A 22,658-nucleotide genomic window follows, 5' to 3' on the forward strand; every position below is an offset into this window, starting at 1 on the left:
GGCAAACCAGAGGCGTTGTCTTCTAAGCAATAATGATAATATCTTAGGGAGTTTTAAAGACATCCTTTAAAAGTACACAATATTGTACACAATAAATTGGAAAATGGTAAAGGAAGCTGAGGTGCTCTCAGACCCCTGTATTTTCAAAGAAGGATGTAAAAGTACTAATTCACGTGAACATTTGCCAAGAAACGTTCCATGCTGTAAGTAACATCTAGAGTCATGATGAAAACTAACAGTTGTCTTTACATAATTTCCATCCTAAAGGAAAGCGGAAACGTAACAAGAAGAAATTCATCCAGGGAAAGAGGGTATAGATCAGCGGTTGAGGGCATGCTTAGCATGCAGGAGGGTCCTGGGTTCAACCTCCAGTAACTCCATTAAAAAACAAAAAATAATTTAAAAACAAAAAAAGACTGACATTAAAAAAAGATTATAATTACACTAACACACAATTAAAAATAGGCACAACTAAATAAAATATGATTAGGAGAGATTAATTTTTTCATATAATAAAACTATGAAGAAGAGCCTTTGACAACTTGGTATTTACCTTTGGGTGCGAGGAGGTAATACAATCGGATAGAGGCTCACAGAACACCACTGAGGGGCTAGTAAGGTTCTGTTTCTTGACCCGGGTAATGACCATTTTATATATATAAATTAATTTTATACTGATTAACTTATAGATCTTTTCAATTAACAAATAAATGGAAGAATTCAACAATACAAAAGCCTGTTCTTTAAAACAGACTAACAAGACATACACATTTGTAGTGAAAGAGACAGAGACTTGCTGCCAATAAAGAACGTAAAGGAATTAATGGGAGACATAACTTAGATAAAATAGACAATTTTTTAGTCTTGAAAGAGCACTATGAACATTTTTATGTTATTAAATTTAAAATCCTGGATGAACTCATAATTTTATGATCCTATCCTTCTGGAAACATGTTTACTTAAGGCAATGTAGCAGGTTAATTTTCGAGTAGACAACAGGACCCAGATGTCCACTACCACCCTACTTACTTTCCTACTTTGTATTGAAGAGTAGAAGCAATGTATTGAAATAAGAATGAATTATAAACAATAGAAACTGAACAGAAAAGGTTATACTCAGATAATATCATCATCGACGTGGAAAAAGAGACTCAAGGAATTACTTATTAAAAAGACAAAATGTTCCCCCAGAAAACCCCCAAGCAAAATTTCACATATATGGCTGGCTAGACCAGAACCATATACCTAAGCTCATTTCATACTAATGCGATCCCTAGCAATGGGAACTGGAACCGCCATGATTAACTGAGACCAACCAATATTGGGATATGGGTCGCCCTGCCAGAAGGATGGATACTAAACAAAATGGAGATCGTTAGCAAAGAAGTGTGAATGCACGTCAGGCAAACAAGCAACAGTGTCCAGTTGCTATATAGTAAGTGGTGAAGGCAAGCGTTGGCAAACGTTTTCTGCAAAGCGACAGATATTATACATTTCTACTTGGAGGGTTAAGATGTGTCACAAGGACTCAATCCTGCCTTTGCAGGATGAAAGCAGCCATAGACGACGCTATAACAGATGGGCATGGCTGGAGTAGTCCCTCGGTCTGCAGTTACTCAACTCCTGAATAAAAGGCTGAAAAAATAGAAGGTGTCACACTACTCCCCTGGGCTGTAACGCCTTCCTTCCCAGCGGCCGAGGCTGGAACCTGGACCCAACCACCAGCCAGGGGTCCTGGGTGTCCAAAGCTTCAGCCCTCACAAGCCTTTCTGTACCACACACGCTGAGTACAACACTTCCTTATTGACCCAAAGAGGCCTGGACCAGACATCCCATATGGTAACTGTCCATTCCATCCCTAACATCACTGAGCCCCATATTAATTCCTGAACCTGAACCTATGATGACCGAAAATACCACCTACAAGCTTTACAAAGTGATGCGCAAAGACCCTGCCAGTCGAGACACGCCCGATGATCTCTACAAATTCTTAATCGTTTTAACGACTCGCCCTTCCAAGGTACCCCAACCACAGAGAGACGAGTCACAGACTCTCCCCTGGTTCCCTTCAAAAGCCTCCACCTGGGCGCTCCGGCACCAGACCCCCGATAATTCCCCAGGTCCACAGGGCACCAATTTCACCTTGTGGACGTCACGTCACCCTGTGAGACAAACCTCCCCGGGGACAAAACACACAAAACTTCAAGGAACAAACGCACACACTGACCTGACGTTCTCCAGCCTGTAAGGAACACTTTCGCGAACTGTTTCTACTTCTGGACCCGTCGCCTGGATTTTTCGTCTACCTACGGCGGCCGACGAGGGCCTGAAGCATTTGAAGAAACGCGGAGACCCCATTTCCGGCGTTTCTTTGAGCGGCAATATGTCCGCACCCAGGTCGCCGCGGCCTGGGGGCGGCCATGTTGGAACACCTGACGTACAGAAAGCAAAGAGGGCGGTCTGGGCGCCGGGAGCCAGCGATGGCCGGGCAGGTGAGAAGCCCCTGAAGTTATCTCATTCCCTGGCACTTCGACTGTTGAGAAAACTAGCAGATTCTCAGAGACTCGAGATTTGCGAGGCAAATATGGAGCTACCTAAACCGCTTTCTGCGGACTGGGCAGAAAAGTAATATTGCGCGGCCTTTATATTACTCTATTTTTTTTAAAAGAGTGGGAGGGGGCGGGTTTGGAAAGCGACGGAGTCCAGGTGTCCGTATAGCAGCAGAGAATGAACTCCTGAAAAGAAAAGGCAATAAATACAACCGGTAAAGGGACATCCCAGAAAGCTTCGGAGGAAATTTTCTTGCAGGAAGAGGCTTTTACAGAGAGAATAAGATTTCAAGACACTGGCACCCTATGAGGCGACCGTCCACCATCACGTTCAAGAGGAAAAGAGCGGCTGGGAGGAGGCCGAGTTCTGATTCGGATTGGAGCCTCGGGAAAAGGTCCACTAAAAATGAGGACAGTCAAGGTCTGGAGCCAATGAGAAATGCACACCTAGGAATTGAGTCCAAAAATATTTAAATTCCATGGGGTTAATTTTTTCAACAAACGATGCTGTGATAACTGTATATCTATTTGCAGAAAATAGAGACCTTTAACCATGCACAAAGATTAACTCAACATACATCACAGACCTAAACATAAGAGGTAAAAGTATCAAACTTAGAGAAGCAAACGGGAGGCAATCTCCACGAATGTAAGTTAGCCAGAGAGTTCTGAGATAAGACAGTAAAGGATGAGCCATAAAAGGAAAAATAATACATTGGACTTAATTAATATTAAAAACTTTTGTAGTTCTAAGCACAACTTTAAGAAAGTAATGTGTAGAACCAGAGACTGGGAGAAAATATTTACGCATTTGACATCTGATAAAGGACTTGGGATTCAGAACATACAAAGAATTCTCAAAATTCAATAATAACAAAACAACCATCCAGTTACTTTTGGGAGTTACGAAAATTTCTAAATACTGGACCGTGGTGAAGGTGGCACAACTCTATAAACTTGCTAAATGTCATTGAGTTGCACACTTACAACTGGTAAATGTTACATGTAAATTATAACCATGAAGCTGTTAAAATGAATTGTTTTTCTGTACTACAAAATTTATAGGGTATGAATTTTTAGAAGACATCAAGGATAATTGCAAAATTACAAACCACCTAGGATTAAAAGTAAACGGAGATGTCTAGGACATACAAGAAAAATGGTACAACAAACTTGGAGTGAGAATGTAAGAATTTGGATGAGAGCATCATAATATAAACTGAACAGAATTGACTATTTTATGTTTTTCGAGTATACCTACTCTAACGCATACTATTTATGTGACTCAAGTTACCATCCGACCAGTTCACCCATGAGATTATTACAGCCACTTATTTTTAATTATAATAGATATACAAAAACATTGTATAATATGGAAATATGTTTATAATGAGAAATTTAGTGATAAAATTAGATTACACTTTTTTTTACACTTTTATTGAGATATACTTGGCATAGATTAAACCTATTTTAAATAAACGTTTTATTTGGGGGAAATTTTAGATTTACACAAAAGTCACAAGGTACTACAGAGAGTGTACTTATACCTTCATTCAACGTGCTTTCATGTGCATATTTTATGGTACATTTGTCAAACTGAGAAATCAACATTGGTGTAACACTCAACTAAATCACAGATTCTATTTGAATTTCACAGGTTTTTCCACTACTGTCCTTTTCTATCCCGGGATTCAACCCAGGGTACAATACTGCATTTAGACATCATGTTTCCTTGAATTTCTCTGTTCCGTGACCATTCTTCAGTCTTCTCTTTTTCATGTACTCAATTATTTGGAGGCGTCCTCATCAGGTATTTTGTATACTGTCCATCTTTTAGGTTGGTCTAAGTTTTCCTCATTAAACAGAGGTCATGCATTTTGGAAAAAGACACCTCAGAATTGAAGTCCCTTTCTAATAACATCATATCTAGGGGTACAGAATATGAAAATGACAATGCTGATCTCCTGGTAAAGGGAATTTTTGCTAGGTTTCTCCACTGAAAATAGCAAAATGGTTTCTGACGAGAAAGAACCATCACATCAACAGATTTCAAGGCTTATAAACGCTTAGTAGTAATGGTGGAAGGCTAAACACACAAATCAATGGAACAGAACAGAAATCCCAGAAAAGACCCACATAAATCAATATACTCAACTGTTTAACAGAGGTACAAAGGTTACTGGAGAAAGATAGACTTTTCAGCAAATGATGTTGGAACACTTAAGAGATCAGAGGCAAAAAAAAAAAAAAGGATTTTTTTAAGAAAAAAAAAAAAGAATCTCAACACATTCATAAGTCATATATCTGATAAAGGACTGGCCTTTCACCCAGAACATAGAAAGAATTCTTAAAAGTCAACAATAAGAAAACCCCATTTTAAAAATTGGTAAAGACGTTGAACAGACAAAATCAAAGATAACAGACGGCAAACAAGCATTTGAAGAGATGGTCTACATCATTTATTAGAGAACTGCAAATTAAAACAGCGGTGTAATACGAGTACCCATCTATTAGACTTGCTGAAATCCAAAAAAACTGAAAATATGAGAAACTGGTGATAAAGTGGAGTAACAGGAACTTTTATTTGCCAGAGACAATGCAAAAACAAACAAACAAACAAACCAGCCATGTTAGAAGACAGGCAGATTCTTGAATATATGTTTATACAGATAATCCCAATTTTTAGAAAAGTAGCCTGAAAAATGTTTTTAATGAAATGGTTCTCACTGAGGAGCAGAACTTAGGAAAATGGTTGTTTTCACTTGTGTCAAAGAAACCTGAAAGGAAATATCCAAGAATAAACGTCACGGATGTTTAAGATGAACAAAAAATCCTACCTTTATTTGTATACACACCACTTCACCACAGTGAGTTACTCTGCCTTTTGTGAGGGTCACGAGAAGAGTGAGTGTAGGAGAAAGAATTTTAATCAGAAACTTGAGGAAGGACTGAGATGTGAAAGCCTTAATAGAAATGTTTCCAGCATCCAAAGTTGACCCTCAAAACACCCACTAGCCTGGGGCTGAGTCTCAAAACTTCCAGACTCCTGTGCTCTCAAACACAGACAAACCCTGCACTCTGCCAACACTAACCTCACATTCAACCTGAAATTTACCACACAAGCTCTTGCCCACTGCTAATTCCTCCCCCAGTCCCAGTCTTCTCCATGTCATGAGCCTGATAAATGTCACTAATCTTGGTGAGAAGCAGTGCTGGTTGGCTTCACCTCTTCCAGTCCAGTTTTTAAGTACCCAGTCTTACACAGTTAACATACAGACCCTGGAGGGGAGGGTATATCTCAGTGGTAGAGCACATGCAAGGTCCTGGGTTCAATCCCCAGTACCTCCATAAAAATAAATATAAACCTAATTACCTCCCCCCAAAACAAAAACAGGAACCACACAAACACGTAAATCCTAAGCTCTGACCATCGAACCTTCTTCAGTTGTTCATCTCTTCACACTCAAGCTTCAACCAAAGGCTCCACACTTAACGCCCAGATTCCCCAGTGACTGAACCCAAAGAAAATCCCAAATACGGACATTCACACACATTCCCACTTCACCGATCCCACAGGCCCCTCACTGGGAAATCCTCACCCAGAATCAGGCTCACCTGATCTTAAGCCTCTGAAGACTCTTCTGGCAGCTGCCAAACGTTGAACCCCTTCGGAAACCACTTCCGACCCCAGCGCCCTCTCCCCGCAGTACCTCCTTGGCGTCTGGCCAGGGCTCTGGGTCAGTTTCCAAGTCTGCGTTCTGGCCTCCTAAGAGTTCCATGAGGTCACGTGACACCGTGACCTCATAGAGGTTCTGGCCTTTCCAATTGGAGTGGCCCTGACAAACAGGCTCTTACAACTCTGCTCGATGGGAAGAAATGGAAGTATCTTCCAGGCACCCCAATACCTTCCTCTCTTTGCAGATGGTCACAGGCACAGAGCAAACTTCTTCTCAGAGGCGGGTACCCATCCAGGGCCAACGTGGTGTGGGACGCATTCTAGTCATCAGTTTGGGAAAAACCGGCACGTTGATGGTGCCCTTGGGCCATTAGGCCGGAACACCTCAGGTATGGCCAAGTTTGCATGCAGTCTGATATTCTTGCGGCTGAGAGGACCCCCCAGAGAGCTTCTGGCTGGATCTTGGGTTGAATTTACTCAAGGTCTGTATTGGAAAATATCTACAGTTCAGTCTTGCTCCCGTGTCTCTCCTTGACTTTCACACTACTGCCACACACACCCTTTTGATGCTTCTGGTCACCAAATGTGTGGGTTTTCCCACATCAAACAATTCATGGTATCAGCTGGGTCCTACAATTTAACTCAAATCTACAGGGAGACGGTGAGGGGCCTGCAGGTATAGCTCATTGGTGGAGCACATGCTTAGCATGCACGAGGTCCTGGGTTCAGCCCCCAGTCCCTCCATCAAATAAATAAACAAACAAACAAACAAACAAACAAACCTAATTACCTTTCCTCCGCCCCCCAAAAAACCCAAATAAAAACAAAAATATATTTTAAAAAAATCTACCTGGAGACAGTGTCATATCCCACAGCTTAAGGGTTTAGTCCCACAAACTGCTCCCACCCCACTTCAGATTCCAATCACAAATGGCAGGTCCCAGAGTTGCCTACCGTTTGTCTGACTTGGCTCCAAATTGGAGGTTCCCATGAGCCCCTCACTGGGTTCAATTAATTTGCCAGAGGGGCTCACAGAATGCAGGAAAACACTGACTTGTGTTTACCAGTTTATTAAAGGATATGACAAAGGACAGAGATGAACGGTCAGGTGCAGAGACACCTAGAGGTGTGGGAGTGTCCCCAGCCCAGGAGCTTCTGTCCCCGTATTGCTCTCCCCGCGCTTGAATGTGTTCACCTAGCTGGAAGCGCTCCAAAGCCCCTTCGACTGGGATTTTAGATATGCTTGCTCGTTCACACAAGCATGATTAATTAGTATCTCCACTTCTAGCCCCTCGTCCCTGTATGGAGGATGGGGAGAGGGACTGAAAATTCCAACCTTCTAATCATGGCTTGGTCTTTCGGGTGACCAGCCCCGATCCAGAAGCCCACCCAGAGTCCCCTCACTAGAATAAGAGATGCTCCTAGTGCTCTTATGACTTAGGAATTTACAAGTTTCAGGAGCTCTGTGCCAGGAACCAGGAGCACGAGACTAATATATACACTTTCTATTATTTCACAAGGTCAAATAGTCAATCTCAAAAGGGTACATGTCGAACGATTCTACTTTTCTAATATTCTATAAATGACAAAATTGTCGACACAAAGAGCTCTGTGATGCCAAGGGCTAGGGTCAGGTTACGGTGTGACCATGAAAGGGCAGCATGAGGGAGTTTGTGTTGACAAGAGTATCCCGAATTTTTACTGTCGTGTTGGTTACAGGAACTCACGTAAGTGCCGGTTAACAGCACTGCAACAATTTCACTTTCCTCTATTTGATGAGCTGTGGTTGTGCAAGGTTTTACCTTTGGGAGTAGTGGGCTGAAGGGCATTTAGGAAATCTCTGGAATATTTCAGTTTTTGTGATTCCACACTTACTTCAAAATTATAAGTTATAAACACATCACATTTCTATTAATTCTATAAACCACCTGATGTGACTTATAAATTTAGTTAAATGCATCCAAATATGATGAGTTATACTCACGAAATGAATATATTGTTTCATTCTGAAGTACTTTAAATATTCTGAAATAAACTTGAAACCAAAAAAATTACGAAAGTTAATAAAATAATGCAACAGGCTTTGAACACCCCTACGTTGTATATATTAAAATTTAATCCATGAGGAGTATGTCTGCCACTATTTAAAATTTGTAAGATCAATGACAAGGCAGCTAGAAATATGGTGGAAGGGGTCCTGTCCCCAGTTGCTTGTGAGGTGGATTACCTCGAGTTGAGACTTGTGACAGAACGCTCTCATTCATCATTTCCCCAAGGCCTCTTTCCTTCACTGAGTTGTCTGATATTTTGTTAAAGTCCACCATATTGAATGTGTTTGTAAGTTACTTTTGTTTGGATTTCCTGGCAACGAATGAGGCAAAATATATTACTGCAAACCCTGCCAGAGTTATCACCCGAGGAAGGTATTTTGCTACAGTTAACTGACGCCTGTTGAGGTCTCACTTCCGGGCAAAGGCATTCCCACGATTATATTTCTGCCAATTAGAAATACTCATTCATTCATGATCTATGATGATCACGTACAAAAGGGTCTATTCCCACCGAAGGCTTTCCTAAGTCTTTCACATTCACAGGCTTTAGCTTAGAATACACTTTTTAGACATAAGAATGTCCTAAAAATACTTTCAAGGCCGACTGTATCTGAGTCATATTGTAAATTCTCTCATCAACATAAAATACGAGGTAATTGATCACTAAAGATAAATACCACATTGCTCTTCTCCACTGAATACTATTATCTTGAGGGTCTACAGCTGGCCACAGGCTTCCTGACTACCTGTGAGTCCTCTTATGTTTAACAAGGACTGACAGGTGGGCAAAAGCTTTCCCACATTCGCTGCATCCGTAGGGCCTCTCTCCTGTGTGTTTCCTATGATGAACGTTGAGCCCCGACTTTGTAGTGAAGGCTTTCCCACACGCACTGCACTCATATGGCTTCTCTCCTGTGTGAATCCTCTGATGGGTAATGAGGTCATTTTTGCGCAAAGAGAATTTCCCACATTCAGTGCATGCGAAGGAAGTCCTTCCCGTGTGGAACCTCTGATGCTGTATGAGGCATGTCTTCTTCCTAAAGGCTTTACCTGCATGCGTCGCACTTGTATGGCTCCTCTCCAGTGTGAGTTTGCTGATGGATACCTAGGGTGCTCTTCATGGTGAAGCCCTTCCCACATTCGTTACATATATATGGTTTCTCTCCTGTATGAGTTCGCAGATGTGCAATCAGCATGCTTTTCCCAGTTAAGCCTTTGCCACATTCATTGCACACGTAGGGTCTCTCTCCAGTATGAGTGCGCCGATGTACGTTGAGATGGCTCTTCTCCGTGAAGCCTTTCCCACACTCACTGCATATGTAGGGTTTCTCTCCTGTGTGAGTTCGCTGGTGTCCGATCAGCCGGATCTTTGCCGGGAAGCCTTTTCCACATTCGCTGCACACGTAGGGTTTCTCGCCCGTGTGGGTTCGCTGGTGCACAATCAGGCGGCTCTTCACGGTGAAGCCTTTCCCACAGTCACCGCACGCGTAGGGCTTCTCGGCCGTGTGCGTCCGCTGATGTACGATGAGGTCGCTCTTCATGGTGAAGCCTTTTCCGCATTCACTACACACATATGGCTTCTCTCCTGTGTGGGTCCGCTGGTGCCTGATGAGAGGGCTCTTCAAGGGGAAGCCTTTTCCACACTCGCTGCATGTATAGGGTTTCTCTCCACTGTGAGTTCGCTGATGGATGACAAGACAGTGCTTCATGGAAAAGCCTTTCCCACATTCACTGCACGTATACAGCTTCTCTTCTCTGTGGGTGTGCTGATGGGTGAGAAGACTGTTCTTCAAGGTGAAACTTTTCCCACATTCACTGCATTTAAAGGGTTTCTCACCTGTGTGCGTTCGATGATGTGCCGTAAGACGCCGCTTCTCAATGAAGCCCTTTCCACACTCGCTGCATATGTAAGGCTTCTCTCCCGTGTGCGTTTTCAGATGTGTGGTGAGACTGAACTTTGTGGAGAAGGCTTTCCCGCACAGATTGCACCCGTGGGGCTTCTCTCCTGTGTGAGTTCGCTGGTGATAAATGAGCCGGCACTTCTTGATGAAGGCTTTCCCACAGTCACTACAGGTGTAAGGTTTCTCTCCCACATGAGTTTTCTGATGTACGCTGAACTGTGATTTCGTGAAGAAGGTCTTCTCACACTCAGTGCACTCATAATGCTTCGGTCCTGCATGCGTTCTCTGCTGTTCAGGGAGCCTGGACTCCCTGGAGAAGGCTATCCCACACAGGCTGCATCCGTGAGGTTTCTCTCCAGGATGTAGTCTCTGATGATCAAAGAGCTGAGACGTCTTGAGTGAGGCCCGCCCACATTCACTGCACATGTGAGCCTTCTCTGTGTTGTGAATTCTCTGTTGCTTAGTGGCCTGGGATGTATTGTCAGTGGGTTTGGCACTTATGGAAAATTTAGTTTCAGGACAAGACTGTTCATGGTTAGCATGGAGAAGGGATTTCCTGTCTCTATTAAACTCAGCAGAGTTCTTTAATTGACAGCTTCTGTTCTGGTTTTCAAAATTTGAATTTGATTTTAAAAGTGTTTCCCTTAGGTCAAACACATCATGATTTTGCTTTAGCAGTAAATGACTTTTGCTCTGATCAACAACATCTGCAGGCGTCTTAAGTTCACAGCCGAGTTCCCCACTCTTTTGAGTGCTTTGATTTTGCAAGTGAGGCTGTGGAGAGTCATCCACTGTTCCTGATTTCTGGGAAAGAAGAGAACAATGAATCATTCCATGATCTCTCATAATCTCAGTATGGGGGGAGAAAAACTGTTTCCAAAAATGCCTTCATGTGAAGTTCTATTTAGTGACAATCCTATGCGTGCTGTAAGAAGAAAACTTGGTCTTCCTCCACTGGTTCTGGGCACAGCGCCCCTAAAACCCTTATAATTTCCTAAGTGAGAGCAGTATCTGGTTAGTCACAAAAAGCCCTTTCAGTCACACCTGAGCTTATGCTAATGGGGTGACTCAGCACAGGATTCCTACGTAACTTCAGGATGGGGTTGGTCACCAGGGAGACTCAGTGATTAGAAGGTTGGAATTCTCAGCCCCATCCACTGACCTCTGGGAGAAAAGGGAGCTAGAGATTCAAGCTCTATAATACAACAAGGCCCTCCGATGAAGCCCAGGGAACTGTATTCAATACCTTGTAATGACCTATAATGAAAGAGAATATGAAAAGAACACATACATATTTATGATTGAATCACTACGCTGTATACCAGAAACTAGCGCAACATTATAAATTAATTATACCTCAATTAAACAAAAACTCTACAGAAACTCTTAAGCAACAATGCTGATCAACTTTTAGATTGGTGAACACATCCATGTACCAGGAGGGTGGTGCACCCCAGGACCATGGGGACAGAAGCTCCTGCATTCAGGAATCCTTCACACCTTGCCCTGTGTACCTCTTCATCTGGCTGTTCACCTGCATCTTTTATAATAGCCTTTATAATAAACTAGCAAACATAAGTAAATGTTTCTCCAAGTTCTGTGAGCCATCCTCGCAAATTAACTGAAAACAAAAAGGGGGTCACGGGATCCACTGATTGATAGCCAGTTGGTCAGAAGCAGAGATAACAATCTGGACTTGCAATTGACATGTGACCTGTGGATAATCTTGTGGGACTGAATTCTTATTAACTTGTAGGATCTGACACTATTTCCAGGTAGTGTCAGAAATGCATTAAATCTATAGGACACCAGGTTTAATTCTCGGCAGGGACAAGTGAAGCAATGGAAAAAGAAGGCAGCTGAAGTGTGTGAATCGTGGTTAAAGGAGCAGTGGATGTGCAAGAGGTGGAGGAAATCAGGATACAGTTAAAGAAAAGACAAGGGTCACTGATGGGCTCAATGGGAGAAGCAGGTAAGAGGTTAATGAAAGGACTCAAGGATTACGCCAAGAATTATGTGGTTTCAGCCACTGGGTAGGTGGAATGCCTCTGAATAAATGAGGAATATTACTGAGGTCCAGAGTGAGAGGAAAAATCTAGTGTGCATCGTGAAACAAAGTTTAAGATGATTATGACATATCTGAGTACAAACATGAAGAAACTGGTTTAATATATAAATCTTTAAAAAAAAAAAAAAAGAAAAAAAAAGGTCTTCTCCTGGATAAAGAAGCTGTGGTATATACACACAATGGAATACTACTCAGCCATAAGAAAGAATAAGATAAAGCCGTTTGCAGCAACATGGATGGACCTGGAGATCATCCTATTAAGTGAAGTAAGTTAGATACAGAAAGAAGAATACAATATGATGTCACTTATATGTGGAATCTAAAAAAAGGACACAAATGAACTTATTTACAAAACAGAAACAGACTCACAGACAAAGAAAACAAACTTATGGTTACCAAGGGAGAAAAGGGGTGAGGAGGGATAAATCGGGAACTCGGGATTTGTAGATACACACTACTATACATAAAATAGATAAACAACAAGGACCTACTGTACAGCACAGAGAACTACATTCAATATCTTGTAATAACCTATAATGGAAAAGAATCTGAAAAAGAATATATATGTATATGTATAACTGAATCACTTTGCCACACACAACATTCTAAAAGAACTATACTTCCAATTTTTAAAACTAAATAATTAAAAATTAATTTTTAAAAATTAATGCACATCCTCTATTCAAAACTCCTGTCTTCTCAACTTAATTGGAATAGACTCAAGCCCTTGCAAGCCCTGGACAGGCAGTATGTGACCTACACACCAAAACCTCCAGCTCCTCCCCTGCTCCCCTTAACTCCAGGCATCTTCCTTCTTGCTCACTCCCTTCTACCCACAGAAGCTTCTCAGAAGCTCCTCAAACACATCCGGATTCAGGTCTTTCAGCTTCCCACGGTCTCACATTTGAACAACTCCTTGGCCAAGAAAAGCTTACTCACATCCCTCATCATGTGCTCAAAAGCACCTTATCAGAGAGCCATTCCCGCTACTAAAAGCGCAGTTCCAAGCCCCACCACCCACTATTCCATTAGCTGCTTTAATTGTCCTAGTTAATCAAATGCAACCGTAGAGACGTTTTACAGGAGAGCTCGGCACGCAAGATACAGTCAAGGGAACGGCAGGGAGACAGAATTTGAAACGTGTGGTACTGAAAGAGAACCTGAATTTTAAAAAGGATGGAGGGAAGAAGATTCCTTTCTCACACACAAAATGGGAAGTCACGGGCCAGCTGCTGTGAAGAAGAGTGAAACACTTAGAAAGAAATCGTACATTAGACAATATCAAGGGAGAAGTCAGCTGGGGAGTCTCTTGCAGAGGACAGAAAGAGCTTAATTCATGGGAAGGGAAGAAACTTAAGTTACGAGAACTGAGAAGAAAATGGGAATGAAGGCATGGAGAACCTGGGAAGGGGGTGGGGACCAAAGAACCACATAAATGCACAGCGAAAACCAGGTTATCCGGGCACACAGCATCCACGGTGGGGCTGGATGTTACGGACAAATCCATTACTTCCTAACAGTTCAGAGCGAAGGTATAGCAGTAAGAAAAGAGTGATGAACTCAAAGTTCTCTCTTTCCAGAGAAGCCAGGAAAGGGGAATTTCATAGCAAGAGAGGTGGGGACACAAGCAGAGACCCTGTGACGGTGGACAAAGACGAGGAAGATGTGAAAATCCTGGGAAGACCATAACTACACAAACGAGCAAAGACAAGATGCACATAAAATAAACAGGATGAGAGTGGGAGGGGATAGCTCAGTGGTAGAGCGCATGCTTTGCATGCACAAGGTCCTGAGTTCAATCCCCTGTACCCCCATTAAAAAATATATGAATAAACTTAACTATCTCCTGCCTCCCCCACCAAAATAAGTAAAATAAAATAAACAGGATCAGATCTCAGAAGAGAACAAGGAATATATGGTTCTCTAGATTTCTACAAAGAGCTCTCACCTGGGAAGAGAGGTACGTGGTGGGGTTGTTCGTGTTTCCTCAGAGACTGTCACGGCTCTGATGCCTTCTCTGCTGACCAGAGCACGACTTCTCACCCACCTACCTGCATGGACTCGACCATGGATTTCAGCTTCTATGGTCCACAATTCTTCCCCTCGTTCCAACCTGGAAAGCGTGTCTGGTTTGCTGGCTTGATACCCTGTTTGTGAAAAATGACAGAAGTCATAAGCCACATCGGACTGGGCTGGGCTGTGTCAGGAAGGGAGAGTTTTACGTTGGAAGGAAGAAACAGGTTTCACATCGGTACCATCAAGGCTCCCCTCTCAGGAGAGGGGATTTATACCGTTATCTGGGGCCAGAGAAGGATCTGAGAATCTACCATTTTAGAGTAATGCAGTTTAGTCTCGAGTGAAGCAGCTGAGAATGGAAGGGCCACTGACGGGCACCCTCCGAGTGACCCAGGGAGCGGTCCTCACCCACGGACACCAGGTGGCTGTAGTTCTCCAGCATCACGTCCCGGTACAGGGCCTTCTGATCTGGGGCCAGGAGCTGCCACTCCTCCCATGTGAACTTCATAGCCACATCGTCATATGTCAGGGATTCCTGTCGTAACACAGTCATGGTGAGGGAACGTGGGTGATATGGAAAAAAATGTGAAGGAAATTATCCTGCTCACTTTTGCCATATAGGAACCCTGGTAAAATATTACGTTACGGGGTGGTCTTCTACTCACTCAACAAAAGGATGAAAATTCTAAGGGCTTTCTGAAATGTACCGTGAAATCCTCCAGCTAATATAAGAACAAACACCTGCAATCTCTCTATATGTGAGACTTGTAAAGGAAAAACCGTGTTCAGTCTCCTTCCCGTGTAGTGAAAAACGCAGTTCTTCCCTACTGTGTGCCTCCTCCCCGTTGAGTCTCCCTTACTGCCCACACAGAACACTTCACTTCTGACACTCTGGTCACCAAATGCATGGAGCTCTTTCCCCACAATGAGCAATTCTCTGCCACACCAGCTGGGTGTCCTGTAATTTAGCTGAATTCCCACAGGTTAAGGGCTCGGTCCCATAAGACTGTCCACCCCCCGGGAGAGGAGGGTACAGCTCAGCGGTAGAGCGCGTGCTTAGCGTGCACAAGGTCCTGGGTTCAATCCCCAGTACATCCATTAAAAATAAATAAATAAAAATAAACCTAATTGCCCCCTCCAAAAAGGACAATACAAATAAATAAATAAATATTTTTAAATAAATAAATAAATAAACCTGATTACCTCCCTTCCCAAAAAAACTTTTTAAAAATTTAAAGACTGTCCTGCCCCCACTCCAGACACCAATCACAAGTCCAGGTTGTCACCTGTGGTTCTGAGCAATCAGCTACAGATCGTAGGTTTCAACAACCCCCACTCCATCCACAGAACTCAGGGAAACACTTGCGCCTACCAACTTATTAACAACTATGATAAAGGATACAGATGAACATCCAGATGGGAGAGATGTGACGGGCAAGGTATGCGGGGAGGGGAGCGGAGCTTCCACGCCCTCTCCGGGCACCTCCACAAGTTCACTACCCGTAAGTTCTCTGAACCCTATACTTTGGGGATTTTATGGAGGCTTCATCACGTAGGCATGACTGATTGTTAATTCCATTTTCAGCCCTTCTCAAGAGACTAAGGGATGAGGCTAAAAATTCCAAGCTTCTCATCACAGCTTGGTCTTTCTGGGGGCCAGTCCTCATCCAGGAGCCCACTGAGTCACCTCATTGGAACAAAAGACACTCCTGTTCCCAGGAAATTCCAAGAGTTTCAGGAGCTCTGTGTCAGGATGAAGGAGAAAGACCACATAAACATTAGAACAAGAGGTGCTCCTGGTGCTCCTACCACTCAGGAAATTACAAGGATTTCAGGAGCTCTGTGCCAGCAACAGAGGGCAGAGGCTAATATATATTTTCCATTATCTCACAAGCATCTATTCACTAATGCCAAACTACATGCTACTCACAAGTAGTGGAATAATACAGATTCCTAAACGCACTGTTAGCAGCTGAGCCAACACTAAAGCCGGTAAGGAAGAGACTCCAGATGCTAGAATCACAAGACAGTACCTACTGAGTTCAGTGGTATACAGACTAAACGAAATAAGAGGAACTGTACAGGACATACATAAAGCACAGAAGATGATTAGATGACCCAACTTGTAAAGCGAACATGTATATGGACACAGACAAATGCGTATGTACGTTATGTGTCTCATTAGGCAGGATTAACACCACATTAAATAAAACGAAGAAGCAGCTGCAGGAAACAGGAAACAGGAAAAATTTATGAGAAGGAAGGACAGTTAAGGACTGCAGTTAATGACACCACCATCATCACCTCTACGGAGAACCATCAAAGACCTTTGTGAACTTCAGACCCAGGTGCCATGAAACATTAACATCCCACGAGGAGCTGGTCGGCCTTACCCTCCTAGCTGACGCCTATGAGATGTGACATGATAAGAAACATATATTGAGTCTTCAGCCCCAGCTTCTAACACAAGAGCTCCTAAAACCTTTGGAATTTCCTAAGTGACAGAGTTAAGGGGGTGTCCTGTGTTACTCATAACAAGTCCATTTCAGCCACACCTGAGTTTATGCTGGCACGGTGAGTCTTGGTGGGCCCCCAGAGAGCTTCAGGATGGGGGCTGGTTGCCAGGGGAACCCACTTTGTGATTAGAGGGTTGGAACTTTCAGCCCCTCCCCAGCACTCCAAGAAGGGATGAGACCAAACCAACCAATGGCCGTTGAGTTAATCAACCACACACACCCAACAGGATCCCCCATAGAAAACCCTAAACTACAGGGCTCAGAGAGCTTCCAGGCTGGTGAACGCATCTAGGTGCTGGAAGGGTGACCCTCCTGTGGAGAGCATGGAAGGTCCTTGTCCCTTCCCTCATGCCTTGCCCTAAGTATCGTTTGCTTCTATGTGACTGGTCCCAAGTTGTATCCTTTATAATAAACCCGTATAGTAAGCCAAGTGTTTTCCTGAGTTATGTGAGCTGTGGTAGTAAAGTATCAAACCCGAGGAAGAGATTTGGGCAACCCTTGATCTGCAGCCAAGTCAGAAGTACGGGTACCCTAGGCACCCAACCCTTGGCATCGAAAGAGAGGGCTGTCCTGCGGGACTGAGGCAACTCCATGTAGCTACTGTCAGAACTGAATTAAACTACAGATACTCAGCTGGTCACCAGAGAGGTGAAGAACTGGCTGTCGGCGTGGAAAGACACACACATCTGGTGTCAGAAGTGCTGGGAGTAGACACAGATCACAGTCATGCCTACCTGTAACTTATCACAACCATATGTCAGATGTGAATTGACAGCTAGTGTAACCCACAGGGTCCTGCACACACATATGATATCCCAACACATGAGTCACATGAGTAGGATGAATCCCATGAATAATATAGTCCTGATCCTACTTTGCCCAGATTTCTCCAGATCCTGCTTGGATCAATTGAAACTTTTCAACTTAATTGCATGGATTTTTTAGAAGCAAAGCCATTGGAGAATAAAAGAATAAAAGAAACCAAGACACAACACTGTCAATCAACTATACTTCAGTTAAATAAATAAATATATACATAAGTAAATAGAAAAAGAAATCAAGAGTCACCTGGGCTTGGATCATTTTCTTCCAACTTTGGGAAATGGCTGCAAACCGGGAGACCTCCAAAATGGGGGAGTTGGAGATCTGCAGATGCTAACGATTATGTGTGGGATAAATGACAGGTTTCTACTGTACAGCACAGAAAACTATATTCCACATCTTCTAGTGACCTATAATGAAAAAGAATATGAAAAGGAATATATGTATGCATACATATGACTGAAACATTACTACTGTACAGCATAGGGAACTATATTCAATTTCTTTTAATAAGCTATAATGGAAAGAGATCTGAAATGTGTGTGTATATACACACACATATACTGAATTGGTTTGCTGTACACCTGAAACTAACATTGTCAATCAACAACACATCAATTAAAAAAAAAATCAGTAACAGAGTGTCCAGGGCCTGGATCACTTGTTTTTATAAATAAAGTTTTATGGGAACACAGCCAGACCCATTTGCTGACTACTGGCTCAGTTAGGCTGTTTGTACCCGACCACAGCAGGGTTGAGAAAATCTGGGTTTGGAAACATTACCCAAGGCAACACAGTTGGAAAATATAATCAAAGATGACTTTTACATGTAAGAAGAGGCAAATTATCTGTATTTGCCTCATATGTCTGTATATCTCTTTATCTATGGTGGCTGGTTACAAAATTTAAATAGAAAAATGCTATACAATTCTAAAGCACTTACAGGGCACGTGTCAGTGTTAAAGAACAGAACATTTCATGGGAATAATTAAACATTTAATTGAAAAAGGCCAATAAAACTATCACTGGTAACCTAAAAATCCATTCCTAAGAATTTCTGAAAGGGAAACATTGGCAAAAAAGTGACATTTGACTGCTCATCTATACTTTCTTCACTATATTTTTCATAAGAGCACAGATGTGCTCTTTAAATCAGGGGAATGTCAGCATTCTACGTTTTCAGTAAAATTGCTGTTGCTTGGTTATTAATGTAAGTTCATGGCTTTCAAAGTTTTCATTACTTAAAAAAAAGAGGGGGGAACAAGGAGGAAAGCAGGGAGAGAGAAAATGAGTTATAAATACAAATTTCACAAAATACAAATCCACATATATGAGGAAATGAGTAGCTTTTTTTTACTCAACTATGTCATATTCCTGCCATCACAGTTCATTACTTAAGGTATTTTACTTCACTGAATCTTCCAAATAAATCTGAGGGAGAGATTTCACTGCTCTTTTTGCTAAGAAGGAAACAGACACAGGTCACGCAAACTGCACAATGACCAGGAGGCAGAATTTCAATTGAAAAACCAGATTCATCTTATTCTGAAATGCATTTTCAACCCACTTCACATCCGGCCAAGGTTTTTTGTAAATGAGAGCTCTGTTCATTAGGCAAACAAAGGAAACAAAAGGCTATTGGTAGAACTGTAATTAGCCATGTGATTTCGTAAGTATTTAGAGTGATGGCAGAGGTCTGCAACTTACACTGAAATGCACCAACATCATGAACAGAAGGATGGATAGAGGGGCAGATAACTGGTACAGTTAAGCCTAGTAATATTAGTAGTAAAATCCAGGTGGTCAGAATATAGGTGGTTACTATCAAATTCTTTCAATATTCTGTATGTTTGACAATTTGCACACCAAAATGTCGAGTGGAGACAAAGATACTGTAATATTAAGAATTTAGTAAGGTGACCAAAAATAACTATTTAAATTAATTGCTCTTTTATGTTGTAGAAAATTATAAGGAAAAGAGAGTCAGAAAATAATAACACATTTACGACTGCAATAAAAATAAACAGACTACACTGGAGATGAAAGGCAGGGTAACAAGTCCCTGGGTAAATATGCATAACCATAAAATGTTACCAGAAATGATACTTAAATTTTTTATGGCCCCTAAAAGGTCTACATCCTAAGACACTTAAATAGTTTCAAAACTTCACCTCTATATAAATGTATGCAAACACTTAATATAAATCCACTTACAATACCACTAGTTCACACATTTAAAATAATTTGTAAATCTATATTACACGAAATAAAGTGAAAGAGAAAATCATAGTACTTTACACAATTTATCTGAATTATGAATACTAAGCACAAAATATAAAAGCTAAAACTGAAATATTCTAAAATTTTGACAAGGATTTACTCTTTGGGAACAGAACTTATAGTGACAGAGATGTTATTTTACTTGTTTTAGACAGAATCTGGAAAGAAATATGCAAGAGGAATGTGCAGGAGTCTTGCAGGACAAAAGATAAAAACTGATCTTAAATATATAACATACTACTATTAGATATTTATCTGATAGATCGCTGGATCATTTATCTCGCCAAAAACTTTCATTTCTGAGAGCTTAAGAGTAAGGGGTGACGTTGGGTGTCAAAGAGGATTTTAAAACTAGTGATGAACAAGGGACTCACACCCAAAAGGCAAAAGGGGAACTTTAACGCACATCACATCTGTTTCCAGCAGCTGAAGATGGAGCTCAATACACACGCAGCGGCCAAGGTACCCGGGCCTCCAAAGTACCCGCCCATACACACATCTGTACCCCAGACGGTTACTACCACCAACCTGGTTAATCCCAGAGACCCCCGTACATTAACCCCGAACAGTTCCTCCATCACTGAGCCCCAAACAAACCCCGAGCCCCATACAGCATTCACTGACAAACACCACCCTCCAGTTTACAAACACTGATCCCAACGGAGAGTAAACAATAAAGATCCCAAAACGTGCCTCGGGACTAAGTCGTTGATCTCCAGGGATCTTTAACCACCAACCACAAGAGAACGTTCTGACTCAGGCACCCCAAACACACACTCCCTATTACCCACCCCATCCCCCCGTCAGGGCTCCCCTGGAAAAGAACGCCCAGCCGCGCGATTCTCCCGCTGGAATTCCACACGCATCACCCAACGCGGACGCCGACAGGCCCTCCCCACTGTCCACGAAGACGTCCTGACCTGACTACTGACCTGACTACTTCCAGGGACCTTCGCTACCGGCCGGCGCCTGAACTTACTTCGCTGAACTTGGTCCGCTTCCTCCATCACCGCCCTACGGTGGCCAACGAGGGTCCGAACCGTTTCTGCGGCGAAAAGACCACTGGGTTTCCGGCTTGTCTTCAAAGGTAACATGGCCGCGCCCTCTCGCGTGGCCCAGTGGGCGCCGCCATCTTTGAGCATCGGGCGACCGGGAAGCCAAGCAGCCGTTTTATGCGGGTGCGCAGGGGTGACTGGGCGGATAGGTCACCGGAAACTCTATTTTTCTGCACCTCAGCCCTCAATAAAAACGGACTCATGTGCATAAACTCAGCTTACACAAAACAAAAATGGCATGGAGTAAATCCTTTTCAGCGAGCTACAAGAACATTAAAATGGCAGCGACATTTACCCACTTTTGTACAAAAGTGAGGGAACGACCTGATGGGCGCAGCCATCTTAGAGGAAGTGGAAGAATCCGTACCGCACAGGGCTCGCCCCTTGAACCAGGCGACCCGCGGAGGAAGGATACCTGGGCCGAGTTTTCCGCCGAAATTGGCTTGATGGGACTTTTGAACAGAGAAAAGACTCGGGGAAACTGACGTTGAAGGGATAGCAGCTACAGACTATGAAAAGCAGCTGGAACACGCCGAAGTTATTTTCATGTGTGGGGGAAAGGCCACTAAAACCCAGTAACTCAGAAAAGGCCAGTTGCCCAATGCAAAGAGTAGAACCTATGACAGAGTTGGAGTTTTCCCTTTGGGCTCCAAAGAAGAAGGCAAGGCTCTGAAGACCAAGGGCCAAAAATTAGGGAAATACGACAACTTCAAGGAGAAGAAAAGTTGTGTAAATAAAGAAAGTAACCATGTTCTATGGATGTCAACTGCGAATAGCATTACAAGTCATAGTAATGTAAAACCGTAAATGTGGATCCAACTAAACCTGCTGTAAGAATGATAGAGGAAAAGAAAATGTGTGTGTGTGTTTGTGTGTGTGTGTGACTTAGATGTAAGTGTATATAGAGAGAGAAATTGTCAAACTACTTTTCCAGAGTTAATGTACCATTTCACATTCCCACCGTGAATATATGAGATCCACTTTCTCTGCTTCCTCAGTAGCATTTATTGTAGAGATCTTAGAATAAGAAAAAAAAAAAAAAATAAGAAAACAGTGACCTAAAATTTTTCATAGCTAAATATACTGGCCACTTATTTTTAAAAAACACAAATACTCAATTTTTAAAATGTCAGTCTTACTAATATTCAAGTAATTGTAAAGTAAATATGAAACTAAAATGTTTTAACCCTTAAGTTTCATGAAGGTTGAATACTGAAATGAGGTTCTACTGTATAGCACAGGGAACTATATTCAATAGCTTGTAATAACCTATAATGAAAAAGAACATGTATGTATAACTGAATTACTATGCTGTACACCAGAAACTAACACACTGTAAATTAACTATACTTCAGGAAAAAAAAAAGACTTAATTATGAATAATATTCAGAGTCTGAGAATGGCTAAAATAAAATATACTGAAAATACCAAGTGCTAGAGAGGATGTGGAACAGGTATATGTCATACATTGCTGGTGGGAATGTAAAATGGTGTAACCACTCTGGAAGAGAGTTCGGTAGTTTCTTATAAAGCTAAACACAACTTACCATACGTCTCAATAATCTCACACTTGAATATTTATTATAGAGGAATTAAAACATGTTCAAAAATTGTGCTCTACACTGGAATTTGACACAACATTGTAAAATGATTATAAATCAATAAAAAATGATTTTAAAAAAAGTGATCAAAATTAAAAAAAAAACTTATGCTCACACAAAATC

At 42.2% G+C, this 22,658-nt stretch overlaps 1 protein-coding gene across 1 annotated transcript; it reads right to left on the minus strand.

Annotated features, from left to right (window-relative positions):
• Positions 1 to 3,959: 3,959 nt before the first annotated feature.
• On the minus strand, positions 3,960 to 20,940 carry ZNF615 (zinc finger protein 615). Its single transcript, XM_032487973.1, is given in 7 exon segments — positions 3,960 to 9,327; positions 9,329 to 10,974; positions 11,336 to 11,341; positions 14,297 to 14,392; positions 14,670 to 14,796; positions 17,846 to 18,009; positions 20,812 to 20,940. Coding segments are annotated over 6 exon segments (2,199 nt in total). The 5' UTR covers positions 17,861 to 18,009; positions 20,812 to 20,940; the 3' UTR covers positions 3,960 to 9,018.
• Between the last annotated feature and the right edge of the window lie 1,718 nt (positions 20,941 to 22,658).

The sequence above is a fragment of the Camelus ferus genome, chromosome 9 (genome assembly GCF_009834535.1).
Source record: "Camelus ferus isolate YT-003-E chromosome 9, BCGSAC_Cfer_1.0, whole genome shotgun sequence".
NCBI classification, from domain to species: domain Eukaryota; kingdom Metazoa; phylum Chordata; class Mammalia; order Artiodactyla; family Camelidae; genus Camelus; species Camelus ferus.